The sequence below is a fragment of the Ostreococcus lucimarinus genome, chromosome 4 (genome assembly GCF_000092065.1).
Source record: "Ostreococcus lucimarinus CCE9901 chromosome 4, complete sequence".
Classification (NCBI taxonomy): domain Eukaryota; kingdom Viridiplantae; phylum Chlorophyta; class Mamiellophyceae; order Mamiellales; family Bathycoccaceae; genus Ostreococcus; species Ostreococcus sp. 'lucimarinus'.
This window is the reverse complement of record NC_009358.1, coordinates 320,939-334,330: the sequence shown is the minus strand read 5'-3', so window position 1 is coordinate 334,330 and position 13,392 is coordinate 320,939. Positions and strand designations below refer to the sequence as shown.

The following is a 13,392-nucleotide window of genomic DNA, read 5'->3' as shown; positions in this document are numbered from 1 at the left end:
CGCCTCCTCGAGCGCCATCGCGCGCGTCGCGCGCGTTCGAACGTTTAATCACGCATCACTCCACGCCGCGCTCCACCGTTCGTTTCGCGCCCGCGCTCGCGCGCGCCGAGCCTCGGTCGACCCCGCGCGCGTCGCCGAATCCGCGCTGAACCTGGGCACGAGACAGTGCCCTGTTTCGCCGCACTGATCGCCTCGCGCTCGCCCTCGAGCGACGCGCGCGCGACGCCATGGTATCGCACCGAGCGAAACCGCGCGTGGTGGATCAGCGCAGGTGCGAGCGACGCGCGCGAGCGAGACGGCGCGCGCGCAGACGCGCGCGCGACGCGATCGGGGGACCGACGGAATCGCGACTGACGATCGATCGCCCGCCGCGCGTCGCGCGACGCTCGAACGCGCAGGAAAATCCTGCAACGCACGAAATCGTTGCTCAGGTTTCTCGGTCTCGGACACATGCGGAACATGGGGGCGGAGCTGCCGTACAGGAAACGAGTGGAATTCATGCTGGTGACAATCTTCGGGACGACGTTTGATAAAAACTCGTACTGGTACGGGGCGCCGGATCCGGACACGTTCTTCGCGACGATTTTGAACATGGCGGGGGCGAACAAAGCGGTGAGTGCGAGCGATGGGAGCGAGATATTTCGGATCAAACCGGGAACGACGTCGTACGAGGTGAATCGAGGGAAGCTGCGGGCGCTCGGGGTGTCGGAGAGGACGCTGCGGGACTTGTTCGCGAGGACGGAGGCGGCGGATGTACAGCACCAAATTGAACCAGTGGGGCCGTTGGAGGTGCCGTTACCGGAGGCGGTGATGGCGTACGCGGCGGAAGATCGGTCGATGACGCCCGATGCGCCCGCGGAAGTTGAGACGCAAGAGGACGCGGCGCGCATGCTCGTGGACTTGTTCGGGGGCTCGCAAATGGAGGAACAGAAAACATTCACGAAACTAGTCACGCATGGGAACACGAAAGTCCCCATCAAAGTCAAAAAACGAGCCTCTGGGAAGAGAAAGAACCGTTCGGACACGTTGAGGGAAACGGCGGATGAAGCAACGACCAAATCAGTCGCCGAGACGGCGACGACATCCGCAAGTCGAGATACTTTAGCCGCAACGATAACGGCGAAACCAGAAGCAAACGGCCGAAACAGAAGAAAGGCTAACGCTCCTTCGAGGAACAGCAAAGGCAAAGAGCTAGACCTGGGTGACGACGACGAGCCTGACGACGCCGTCGCCGCTAAACCCATTCCTGACGACGACGACACGCACAGCAAGGCGTTGGAAGCTAATCTAGCGCGGCGCTTGTGCCTAGCTCCGCGCGACGGATCGCACAGACCACTTCCATTTCTTGATTACGGCTGGGATCCTGAGCTCGAGCCGAAATCTATCGCTCAGTTGCACGAGGATAACGAGTTCTTTCTCGCTCCTGAAGCATCTGGCGATGATGCTCCAACGTGCGGAGCGGCGAACGATGATCCTCTGTTGGGCGTTGAGGATTTCGTTGATTTCGATGAAGTTTTGAATTCGTACGTCTTTCCCTCATTCGAACAGAATCCGGAACTTGAACATAGGCGCCAATCTACGCGAATGCTTTTTTCAAAGTTTCGAGCGGAACTGCACGACATTCTCCGAGGCACGGAGGTGGCCGAAAAAGTGTTCGAACAACTCGACGTTCTCCTAGAGACCGCAGATATGGGTCTCTTGAGGAACTTTGCACTACGTGGGGAATGAAATCTTCGCGCGCATGTGGGTTGTAGAAACGAACGCACTGTAATTTCAACATGCTACTCATGTTACTATCCGATTCGAAAGTCGGCGCCGATGCTCACGTGATCGCTCGCGTATCGAACGCTCGGTAGTTTTCCATACCGCAGAACGTCATCTAAACTCGGACTCTGTAGAACACGCGTCGGTTCGAGATTCGATGTGTACCAGATGTAATCATTCGTTCCACAAAACTTGTTGTGGCACGTCGTAAACGCTGGCTCACCGCCGGCGACAGCGACGTACGCGCTTGAAAGTTCGGCTTCGAACGCATGATGCACCGTAAATCCGCCCGGAGTCAGGCGCATCAAATTTTTTACTTGCTCTACGTCGGTTCCCCGCTTTTGCGTCGCACTTTGAGACGCACTTTCTAATTCTACGCCCGTTCGGCTTGGAAAAGGCGTGCTGCGGTCGCCGAGCGCGAGAGCCAGCTGTGACGCGCCCCAACCTTGATTGAACGCTCTGATCGCCGTGTCTTCCGTTTCCGAACGCCCGATACGAGTGACTTGGTCATCACCTACGTTTCTATCGTCTAAAACATCCACGAGAGTACCCGAAAGCTCGCGCCTATTCACCTCGCTCAAATCAAGCCTTCCGTTTGAGAAGAAATGGTAGAGCGCAGAATTTGGAGAAAAATTAAAATCGCCGCATATCACGCAATGCGCCATCAGCCCGCGATCGACGATGTCTTGGCGTATCCTCGCCACAGTCGCGAGCAGCACGCGCACCTGTCCAACCTTCGCGTCGCCGCGCTTTGGGTTGAACAGCAAGTGGGCGTTTGCGACGACCAACCGAAAACCGTCTCGAGCGCGATGTCGCAACGTCACCACGCATGCGGCGTTATCGCCCAACCCGTAATCATCAAACTTCAACTTCTCTGTCGTTTCACACGTGAACGCACCGCGACGGATGAATATCGCGCACCCCTCCCGCTTCTCCGCTCGCTTCTCCCCTCGCGCTTCTCCGCTACGCTCGCACAGCGCCGCTCGAGCGTACTCGTCGCCCAAAAGCGCCTCGTTCCCTCTCCACGCCTTCTCCTCGTACTCTTGCGCGCACACGACGTCACCGCTCAGCATCTCGAGCTCGCATCGCAGCGTCTTCGCTCTGCTAGACCACTCCAGGCGATGCGGACCGACGCGATACAGCGCTCGACCGAGCTGTGTCGTGTACTGTCGCGCGAGGAGGTTGTACGACACGAGCCGGAACTCGACCGCGGCCGCCGCGGCGCGTTTTCGCTTTCGCGAGGACCATCGTCTCGCGCGCACGCCCGCGCGGGCGTGACGCTCGGCGGGCGTGACGCCGTCCGGCATGTGAAGGAAAAGTGCAAAAAGAAAAAAGTGCAATGCTTGTTGAATGTGCGCTCGGGACGCTCGAGTCGCTCGCGTCCACGAGTGGGGCGAGCGACCGATCGAGGCGCCGAGCGGTTGATGTTGCAAAGAGACTGCCACGCGTGAGATAGACTGCTCAGGGGTGGTAATTATCTTTGCGTTGGTCGAACGAAGCGCGCGGGTCGAGGCGACGAGACGAGCGCGCACGGTTTGGAATCTCGAGAGAGTCGTATTACGGTGAAATCTAGTCAGCCTCGGAAGGCTTCGCCCCACGAAGACGACCAGTGCGTCGGGCGGCAATAAGACCGACCTTGGCACCAGCCGAACGGTCGCGACGAATGGTGGACGCGTGACCGATGTGCTGGTGGTTACCACCCCCGTGAGGGTGCTCAACCGGGTTCATAGCCACACCACGAACCTTCGGCCAGCTGTTGCGCTTGACCTTGTACTTGTGGTAGCTCGCACCAGCCTTAAGCATGGGCTTATCGCAGCGACCACCACCCGAAACTTGACCAACCGTCGCGCGGCAACCGGAAGGAATCGTCTTCTTGGCCCCAGACGGAAGCTTGATGCGGGAGAAACCCGTATCGAGGTTGTGCGAGATCAAGATGCAATATTCGCCAGACGCCTTGGCCAAGGTACCACGATCACCGAGCTTGGACTCAACGTTGCAAATGATCGTACCCTCCGGCATAGAGCTGATCGGCAAGATGTTACCAATAGCCAACTGCGCCTTCTTACCGGCGTACACGAATTGACCCGTGTACGTCCCTTCCGCCGCGATGAAGAGCTCCTTTTGGAGACCGTAACGCTTGGTGTGACGGAACGTCATCTACACATCGCACGAAAAAGTTTATAACATCGTCAGTCACTGATTCAAACACGCACAGGGGCGTTCGAATCTTCCCTCGCGTCGAACGCACGTCCCTCCGCGCGCGCGCGCCTCGCGCGTCCAAAGCCCTACTCCCGTCGAGGACGATCGAGCGTCAGCGCCGTCGAACACATCGCAAACACGCACCTTGGCCAACGGCGCGCCTCTACCCGGGTCGTGAATGATATCCGTCACCACGCCCTTGACGTAACCGTGTCTTTCGGCGTAATCCTGCGTCGCGGCGTCGAGTCCCATCGTCAGTCGTCCGTCTTAGGTCTTTCACAACTCCATCCACGTTTCACCCCGTCGCGCGCGCGCCGACGCGTCCCCATCGCGCGCGTCGACGCGATTCGATAACACGCATATTCCATCACCCATCACCGCGCTTCGAGCGGTCGATCGCGCGCGCACGGCGCGCCAATCCTCGAGCGCGCGTCGCGATCGCGGTGCCATCGCGCGTCCCGTGGCGTCGCGCGCCGGTCGTCGTCGACGCACCTGTTGGCGATGCTTCGCCGCGCCCTTGCGGGTGTGGGTGTGGGAGGTAAACACCGACCCTTTACCCTTACGGCAACCTCGGATGACGCGACCCATGGCTAGTGAACGAGCGTCGCGAAGAGGCGGATGCGTGCGCGCGGCGCGGCGTCGGGCGCTCTTCGAGAACGGGCAGTTTATTTCCATTCGAGTATGTTGGTAGGTTATTTCGTTAGCCTTTATATGTACACGTGTGGCATGATACTCCGTATGTCCGAATGCCGTATATAGGTAAACAGTTACACGTTGTAAAGCACATCAAATTCTTCGAGCGGGATACAAACGGTCCTCTCGACGCCGCGCAACTGCGCGACGCTCACCGTCCCCGCGCGCGACGCCTCGACTCGAGACGCCGCGCGAGCGCTCAGAGATTAATATTATTCATCCTCGCGCTCGAGCGTGCGCGACGAAGACGACCGCATCGCGACCGCGCGCGGCGTCGAAAAACGGGGGAACGACACGAGGCCGGGACATCGACGCGCGCGGATGCCGACGACGCGACGGGCGACGCGCGCGAGCGCTCGGAAGCGCGCGTGCGACGCAGAATCGTCGCCGGTGACGACGCCGAGCGACGGACGACGCGCGGTGACGTCGTCGATGGCGAGCGAGGACGCGCGCGAGGACGACGACGAGGACTGCGAGGTGCGCGTGGAGGGGACGCCGAGGACGAGCGGAGGTGAGGAATCGCCCGTGACGGCGAACGATGATGGATTTGAGGATGCAGAGGATGGTGATGATGCGTGGGGGTCGATGGCGGAGAGTCCAGGGATGGGACGACCGGCTACGCAGACACCGCCGGTGCGAGTGTGCGCGCGCGTCGCCGCCATCGAGGAGGCGGCGGCGAAGCTTGAGGAGGGCGCGGAGGAGGATATGGACGGACTTGAGACCCCGGAGCGTAAGATGACGTCGGCACGAGATGATGGAGACGAATGCGAGGACGAGGTCAACCTCGGCGGCACCCCCGAGGGCGCGGATGAGGACGAGGAAGCCAGTCAACAGGAAGCGGCGGGAAGTCAAACGCCGCTCATGTCACCGGTGGATCGGTTCCGTCGGAGTAACGTCGAGCCGAGAAGTAATATGAAGCCTGGTGGCATGTGGGCGTCCATTGGTTCGCCCATGACGGCACCGTTCGAGAATAAAGTGCTCGGAAATTCCATTGATGCCGGCGCAACGCCGTCTCGTCCGAGCGCGGCGGCAAAGAAGCGGGCAGCGATGCGCATGTCTCTCCCGGCGAACGTCGTTCCCATGACCCCGATTCCAATCTCTCGTCAAGTTCTTGAGCGTATCGAGTGCCTGGGTCCGTCGTTGAACATCGTGCAGCGCTTGATGCTCGTAGTTGGAATCTTGCTCGACTTTTACTCCAAGACGCAGTTGGTGCGCGAACTTCATCGCTTCGCTCGAGCGGGATCTTGGTTGTGGTTCAGCATGGTTTTGACGTTTTTCGTCTTCTCGGCGGCGTGTATTACTGGATACTGGGTGCTTCACTATCCCATGCCCAAGAAACCGGCGAAAGGAAGTGTGGGCAAGGACCAAAAAGTCTTTGGATTCAGCAAGTACGATTTCAAAGTCGTCGTCAGGCGCTTTGGTGCCGCGTGCGCGATGTTGCAGCTCGGCACCGCCTTTGCCGCTTGGCGTGCGCTCCGAACGAATGATGTGCGAGCGAGAAAGGCTGAAATGGATCTTCGTGGGATGCAACTCGTGGATACCATCTTCTTAACGCTCCCCATGGCGACGCTCCAGGCGTACATTGGAATCTCGTGCTCGTCTCCCACCAGCGTCTGCCCGGGTCGGGAGGGATTCGACATGCTCCTGTTCCTGGCCGTCGCGGGTTCGATCACCTCTGGTACCTTGTGTTTTGTTTCGTTAGACTTGCACGAAAAACCGCCCGCGTACTCGTGGAGAGAGTACTGGAAGATGCACAAGGCACACCTGTCTGAAATGATGGCCAAGGCGTGCTACCGCTTCTTTGAGCTCGCGGCACGAATCTGCACAATTGGCCTTTTTGCCGCGGTCACAGGTCCGTATGTCATGCTTGTATTTTTCTTCCACGCGTGCGTTATCCTCGGTTTGTTGAAGATCCGTCTCCCGGGCACTCACGACCGAAAGGTTTGGGAAAAGTTTTGCGAATTGCGCGAGTTTAAAATTTGGGGACGGACTTGGAAGTTGCCCGTCCTCGATGACGTCAAGCTATTGGTTGCTTGCTTGATCTGGCCGCCGTCCTCGTACGTCTCTAACTCTACTGACCGCAAGGGCAAGTTTTGGTGGCGTTCCACGTCGTGCCCGAGGAAATCCTTTTGGGGGCTCACACGAGAAGACGCTTTGATTCCATTCGCTGTCATCATCGGCGTTCTCGCCATAGAGGCCGGTATCATGCTCATCGTTGTCTCGCTCGTCGCCGAGGAGCACTATTACAGCTATTTGAGCATCGCTGTGGCGGTCAACTTCTTGTGGATGATCAGCGCCGTGAACTGGATGAGCGCCGCCGCGTTGTGGAATCCTTTTGTTCCCGAGGGTCCGCCCTTGGGCTACCCCAGCGTCAGCGCCATCAACAACGCGATTGGTGGAAGGCAACTGTTCAGCGGGCTAAAGAAGACGCCGATTAAAAGTCCTGGCGCTAGTAATAACGTCGCACGATCTCCTGCGCCGTTTTACCGCTCACCTTTGGAGCCGGTGAACGAAAATAAATTATCGGTCGACCTGAACACGGGCGCCGAAGCAGTGGACACGCCTGAGTTTGGGCACCGAAAGACGGACAGTAACGTATCCAATACCTCGTCGCTAGGTCCGAGAACGACACCGGTGATGATCAAGGGAAGTCCCAAGCCAGTGGAAGTGTACATCGACATGGGTGATGACTCAGCTGATTTGAACGAGGATGATGAAATCAACCCCATGGTGACGGAGGCAATCGGTGAGGAGTCCATGTTGCGTACGAGCGTACAATGGCGTGATTCCATGGAGTTGGATCGAACTGCTTCAGGTGATATGGATGTTGCCGGAAGTCAAGATGATTTAGAAGCAGCTCGTCAAGCCCTCAATGCCGTCGCCGCACTGAATACGACTGGAGAGTACGACGGTGGCTGCACGCCAAACGTCGACATGGTGTCACCATTGTTTGTCGATAAAGAAAACTCTTTCAACGACACCCCAGAAATGGCTGATCCGTATGGAGATCCGTATGGAGTGAGTCCGATTTTGGCAAACGCCTCACCAGAGCAAGTGAGAACGTCGGGTGGATATTCCCCGCGTTAAAGCGATGTAAAGTACATAAATTAAAATCTCTGTTATTCCTTATATGGCACAGCCGCGTCTCGAACAATCATGTTTGAAAATGCTCCCTTCGCCCGAGCCGAGTCTTCGCGATTTCCAAGCTCAGCCGCGCGAATTGATGCATCTTCTATCGCGACGGCGACACGGCCAAGCGCGACTAATCCAGAAGCACCCATATACGTCCCGACGGCGCCGAGCGTCAACATCGATCCAACCAACGCGCCGGCGAATTTCACCGCCCCGGCAGATCCCCGACGGAGTATCGTAGTGAACGCGGCAGCACCGAACACGCCGGACAAAATTCTGTTAGTATAGTCGACTGGTTTTGCGTCTGTCGGCCATTCGTTCAGATATTCGTTGAACTTTGCGCGCGATTCCGAGCTTTCAACTTCGTCCCAGAGTTGCTGGATGCCCGCGATGTGACCGGCTCCCACAACGCCGACGACACTCGATGCCGTGGGGTCCCGTTGTAGTGCCGTCGCCAAGATCAAATCACGCTCTCGAATAACCGTTTCAGCCGTCGCCCAATCCATGATGCTCATCTTTTTGGCGCTATCGACCTTTGATAATCCGGGACTGAACGTCGGGTTGCCATTGAACGACTCAACTCGCACGTACTCGACAACCCTACGAGCACACTTTCGCACGCGCATCAAATCATCCACGCGTACCGGTATGCCTCTCATGCCGCTGTCTAAAATTTCTAGCGCGGATTTAATGACCGCCTCGCTATGTTCACATCCAGCCTTCTCCAATATATGCTTTGCCTTTTGCACGCCGCTTCGCTTCGTCGCCGCGTCGGCGCGCGCCAAATCCGTCTCCCCCCCCAAAAACTCTCCAGTTTTGGCCAGCTCATCGAACAGCGTTGATCCACGTCGCACACGCGCCATCAACCTCCCCACCGTTGCTCGCTGATTCCTATCTCCAAGAACCACAGTCGCGCCGACGTCCCGCGCCGCTTCCACCGCAGCTATGAACTCTGCCCCGGGCCGCGTGTCCAACACCGCCCCGATCGTCGAGTACCCCAAACTCCCCGCCACGATCGCCAATTGTCCATTCACCAGCGTGTTGAACGCCTCACGCACGCTCGCCACTCGCCTCGCCGCGTGCATCGCGGGTCGGTCTTCGCTCGCGCTCCGCAACAAACTCTTCAATCTGTCCCCGTCGAGTTCGATGACCACCAAATCTGGTTTACCCTCTAGAATCGCGCGCGATACCTCGCGTGCGGACGCCTCTGAGACGTGCGCGCTTCCGATGAGCGTGATTTCGCTTCCACTCGCGGGATGTTGAAGCTTTTTCGCGCACTTTGGTTTGTCTTCTGGATGGTCATCGATTTGCAACACTCGGACGCCACCGTGCGTCGTGCCCAGGGACACGCCGGGAGGGAAACCGTCGTCATCGGTGGACGATGATGGGTCATCATCGGCGTCCACGCGGTCGAGCGACATCGTGCATCTGTGTGAGGCGGCGGTGAGGCATAGATACGATGGTTGCAACGTGAGCTATTTATTTCAGTTGGGCGAGCGCGGTGAGTTGGGGGACTGCCGGTCGAGGTCAACGTACGGGGCGCGTTTTCTCGGGGTGAACACGCCAGCTAATGACGCGGAATCGGTGAAACGCCGGGCGAACTCCGAAGGGCCGTCCCCGAAGACGCTCTCGCTGGCGTCGCGATGAGACGCTGTCTCGCTCGTCGAGTGCACGACGCCGTGCGCGTGAAAAGTTTTGAGCATCTTGACGAGGATGTCACGCTCGGTTTGGAGCTCGCTCAGGGCATTTTTCATCATTTGACGCTCTTGAGCGAATTGGGTGGCGCTCACGGAGGCGATGGACGCGACGTTATCCTTCGCCTTCGCGGCTTGTTCATTGGCTTCACGGAGCGCCTCGGCGGCGGAGGCATCGTTCTCCTCAGCAACTTTGAGTCGTTCTTCCAACGAGGTCAGGCGCTCGTTCGCGACGCGCAGACTTTGCTCGAGAGTGGATCTTTCCATTTCGGACTCTTTGAAACGCTCGCTGACCTCAGCGAGCTGTGTGCGAACACTTTCAATGCCCGAGGCTTCGACGGATGAACGATTCAGCGCTTCGTTTGTCAAGCGAAGCTCCTCTTCCATGACGGCATTACGAGTCTCTGCCGACTCTAGATTCGCCTTGAGCGATTCCACATCCGTCAATAACGTCGCCTGCACTTCCTCGTGTTTTTCCGTTACTTGTTGATTCTCTGCTCGAGCGTGCTCAAGACTCTTCTCGAGTTTCTCTTGTAGCTCCGTCCTCGCGGCGGAGGCATTCTGCTCAAACGCGGTGAGCGCTTGCGTTTTATCCGCGAGCTCTGCACGAAGAGCCGCGAGCTCTGCACGAAGCGCTTCGAGATCGGTTTCAAAACCAAGGGCTCGTTGACGAGCCGCATCGAGGCTCGATTGGAGTTCGTCCGTCGCTGATCCCGTTGAGGCTTGCGCAAGCTCGAGCGCTTCATGTTTCGCCTGAAGCTCGCCTTGAAGGGCGCTCACCTTGGACTGCAGGGCGTCCCTTGCGTCCGATGCACTTTGTGCCTCACTCGTCTTTGATTCAATTTCCGCTCGCGCAGAGCTCAATTGTGAATCGAACAATTCCTTCGCGGCTGCTTTTTCTTGTGCTGCAGCGTTCGACGCAGACTCTGCCTTCTTGAGCGCCTCGGTCTTTGACGCGAGTTCGTCTTGCACCATCGCAAGTTGAGACATTAACGTCGTTTTCATTGTTTCGACTTCTTCTGCGCTTGAACTCTTCGTCGCTTCGGCGCGCATGAGTGCCTCCTTCTGTGCGTCGAGCTCTGCGCTCTTTGCTTCAAGCTCTGCTTTCACTGCAACAAGCTGAGATTCCAACAACTGAGTCGTGGCTTGAATTTCTTCCACGTTCACACTCGACGCTTGCGCTTCCGCAAGAGCATGATTCTTTTCTACAAGCTCTTGCTTCAGCACGGATACTTCCGACTGCGATGTGTTGCGAGCGGTTTCCAACCGTTGCTGCGTCTCACTTGACAAAGCCTGCGCCTGCTCCAGCGCCTTCGATTTCGCCTCGAGCTCAGAGCGCGTGGAAGCCAGCTCCGCCTCGAGCTCGCTTGTCGCCACGCTTGAAGCCTGCGCCTGCTCCAGCGCCTTCGATTTCGCCTCGAGCTCAGAGCGCGTGGAAGCCAGCTCCGCCTCGAGCTCACTTGTCGCCACGCTTGAAGCCTGCGCCTGCTCCAGCGCCTTCGATTTCGCCTCGAGCTCAGAGCGCGTGGAAGCCAGCTCCGCCTCGAGCTCGCTTGTCGCCACGCTTGAAGCCTGCGCCTGCTCCAGCGCCTTCGATTTCGCCTCGAGCTCAGAGCGCGTGGAAGCCAGCTCCGCCTCGAGCTCGCTTGTCGCCACGCTTGAAGCCTGCGCCTGCTCCAGCGCCTTCGATTTCGCCTCGAGCTCAGAGTGCGTGGAAGCCAGCTCCGCCTCGAGCTCGCTTGTCGCCACGCTTGAAGCCTGCGCCTGCTCCAGCGCCTTCGATTTCGCCTCGAGCTCAGAGCGCGTGGAAGCCAGCTCCGCCTCGAGCTCACTTGTCGCCACGCTTGAAGCCTGCGCCTGCTCCAGCGCCTTCGATTTCGCCTCGAGCTCAGAGTGCGTGGAAGCCAGCTCCGCCTCGAGCTCACTTGTCGCCACGCTTGAAGCCTGCGCCTGCTCCAGCGCCTTCGATTTCGCCTCGAGCTCAGAGTGCGTGGAAGCCAGCTCCGCCTCGAGCTCACTTGTCGCCACGCTTGAAGCCTGCGCCTGCTCCAGCGCCTTCGATTTCGCCTCGAGCTCAGAGCGCGTGGAAGCCAGCTCCGCCTCGAGCTCACTTGTCGCCACGCTTGAAGCCTGCGCCTGCTCCAGCGCCTTCGATTTCGCCTCGAGTTCAGAGCGCGTGGAAGCCAGCTCCGCCTCGAGCTCACTTGTCGCCACGCTTGAAGCCTGCGCCTGCTCCAGCGCCTTCGATTTCGCCTCGAGCTCAGAGTGCGTGGAAGCCAGCTCCACCTCGAGCTCACTTGTCGCCACGCTTGAAGCCTGCGCCTGCTCCAGCGCCTTCGATTTCGCCTCGAGCTCAGAGCGCGTGGAAGCCAGCTCCGCCTCGAGCTCACTTGTCGCCACGCTTGAAGCTTGCGCCTGCTCCAGCGCCTTCGATTTCGCCTCGAGCTCAGAGCGCGTGGAAGCCAGCTCCGCCTCGAGCTCACTTGTCGCCACGCTTGAAGCCTGCGCCTGCTCCAGCGCCTTCGATTTCGCCTCGAGCTCAGAGCGCGTGGAAGCCAGCTCCGCCTCGAGCTCACTTGTCGCCACGCTTGAAGCCTGCGCCTGCTCCAGCGCCTTCGATTTCGCCTCGAGCTCAGAGTGCGTGGAAGCCAGCTCCGCCTCGAGCTCACTTGTCGCCACGCTTGAAGCCTGCGCCTGCTCCAGCGCCTTCGATTTCGCCTCGAGCTCAGAGCGCGTGGAAGCCAGCTCCGCCTCGAGCTCACTTGTCGCCACGCTTGAAGCCTGCGCCTGCTCCAGCGCCTTCGATTTCGCCTCGAGCTCGGACCGTACTTGGCCGTACTCGACTCGTGCGGCGGCTAATTCTGCCTTGAGTTCGTCTGTTGCAGAGCTTGTGGACGCTTGAGCGTCTGTACTTGCTTGCAGCTCTGCTGTTACCGCCGCTAACTGAGACTCTAGCGACACCACGGCTTCGCGTGTTTTAGCGCCGTTCGCTTCTTCTTGTTCGAGCGAAGACGTCGTCTTTTCGAGTTCCGACTTCGTGACCTCGAGCAAAGACTCGAGTCTTTCGGCTTGGGCTTGCGTCTGTCGAGTCTCCGCACGTGCCGCCGCAACTTCTTCAGACGGCGCCGCGCTCGCTCGCTCCAAACGCTCTACCGTGGCGTTTTTCTCGTTCACTTCTATCCGAAGCGAAGAAACTTGCGACTCCAACGTCTGCACGTTGGACGATAGCTCCGCGTTCGCCTCGCTTGTGTACTTGGCGCCTTCCTCGACATTCGCGAGCGCGTCCTCTAATTCTTTAATTCTCCCCCTCAACTCAGCCTCCGTCGCGGCAAACTTTTCCCTGTCTTCAATAAGAACCTTTTTAATCGCTCGCGCCTCCAAGTGCGCCTTTTGCTTGAGTTCATCTATGGCGTCTTCTCCCGCGTCGCCCTCCGCTTTCCCGCCTCGAGCCCGCTCGAGCTCCGCCTTCAACGCCTCGATCTCCGCCGTCATCTCCGTCCACGCCGCCGACGCTCGTTGTCGAACCTCTTCTTTCTCCCGGCTCACCGCATCGAGCTCACCGCGCACCCTTTCGTATTCATTCGCCATCCGCCGCATCTCCCCGTTCAGCGCCGCCTGCGCTCGCTCCAACGAATTCGCGTGTTCCCTCGCCTCGCGCAGCGCCTCGCGCGCGTCTCCGTCGTCCCCGACCCCCCTTAACGACGCATCGACATCCATGCTCCCCCCCGCGGACGTCTGTCGCGCCTTCGACCGCGCCTTGGTCGTCTCGACCGCGCTCGAAACCTTTGACTTGGCCGCTTGAAACGCCGATTTCATCTTTTCGCTCATCGAAATCGCCCGTTCGCGCGCCGATGCGCGCGCGTTCGCCCCTCCGCTTCGCGCGCGCGCGCGGTCGTTCCGTTTCCTCGCC

The 13,392-nt window shown here is 59.1% G+C and overlaps 6 protein-coding genes across 6 annotated transcripts; 2 read left to right on the top strand and 4 right to left on the bottom strand.

Moving 5' to 3' along the window:
• Positions 1 to 191: 191 nt before the first annotated feature.
• OSTLU_31118 (predicted protein) lies at positions 192 to 1,752 on the top strand. The gene is made up of 2 exons (XM_001417442.1): positions 192 to 271; positions 399 to 1,752. Exons 1-2 carry the CDS (start codon positions 228 to 230, stop codon positions 1,726 to 1,728), a joined length of 1,374 nt encoding a protein of 457 aa, XP_001417479.1. The 5' UTR covers positions 192 to 227; the 3' UTR covers positions 1,729 to 1,752.
• Positions 1,753 to 1,793: 41 nt separating this feature from the next.
• On the bottom strand, positions 1,794 to 3,071 carry OSTLU_37444 (predicted protein; the record flags this gene model as incomplete). Its single annotated transcript, XM_001417181.1, has 2 exons — positions 1,794 to 2,131; positions 2,261 to 3,071. The coding sequence occupies 2 exons, from the start codon at positions 3,069 to 3,071 to the stop codon at positions 1,794 to 1,796; spliced, it is 1,149 nt and encodes a 382-aa protein (XP_001417218.1).
• A 230-nt stretch (positions 3,072 to 3,301) lies between these two features.
• On the bottom strand, positions 3,302 to 4,551 carry RPL8 (Ribosomal protein L8, component of cytosolic 80S ribosome and 60S large subunit; the record flags this gene model as incomplete). Its single annotated transcript, XM_001417180.1, has 3 exons — positions 3,302 to 3,921; positions 4,108 to 4,191; positions 4,456 to 4,551. The coding sequence occupies 3 exons, from the start codon at positions 4,549 to 4,551 to the stop codon at positions 3,334 to 3,336; spliced, it is 768 nt and encodes a 255-aa protein (XP_001417217.1). The 3' UTR covers positions 3,302 to 3,333.
• Positions 4,552 to 5,088: 537 nt separating this feature from the next.
• Positions 5,089 to 7,743, top strand: OSTLU_14987 (predicted protein; the record flags this gene model as incomplete). Its single annotated transcript, XM_001417441.1, has 1 exon — positions 5,089 to 7,743. One exon carries the CDS (start codon positions 5,089 to 5,091, stop codon positions 7,741 to 7,743), a length of 2,655 nt encoding a protein of 884 aa, XP_001417478.1.
• Positions 7,744 to 7,775: 32 nt separating this feature from the next.
• Positions 7,776 to 9,209, bottom strand: OSTLU_31114 (predicted protein; the record flags this gene model as incomplete). Its single annotated transcript, XM_001417179.1, has 1 exon — positions 7,776 to 9,209. The coding sequence occupies one exon, from the start codon at positions 9,207 to 9,209 to the stop codon at positions 7,776 to 7,778; it is 1,434 nt and encodes a 477-aa protein (XP_001417216.1).
• A 63-nt stretch (positions 9,210 to 9,272) lies between these two features.
• Positions 9,273 to 13,310, bottom strand: OSTLU_31113 (predicted protein; the record flags this gene model as incomplete). The annotated part of the gene is made up of 1 exon (XM_001417178.1): positions 9,273 to 13,310. The coding sequence occupies one exon, from the start codon at positions 13,308 to 13,310 to the stop codon at positions 9,273 to 9,275; it is 4,038 nt and encodes a 1,345-aa protein (XP_001417215.1).
• Between the last annotated feature and the right edge of the window lie 82 nt (positions 13,311 to 13,392).

Bases quoted from the DNA above. Each gene is read 5' to 3' on its own strand.
- OSTLU_31118 (XM_001417442.1), top strand. From the start codon at position 228: ATGGTATCGCACCGAGCGAAACCGCGCGTGGTGGATCAGCGCAG. The intron at 272-398 runs GTGCGAGCGACG...TCGAACGCGCAG, and splicing joins CGCGTGGTGGATCAGCGCAG to GAAAATCCTGCAACGCACGA.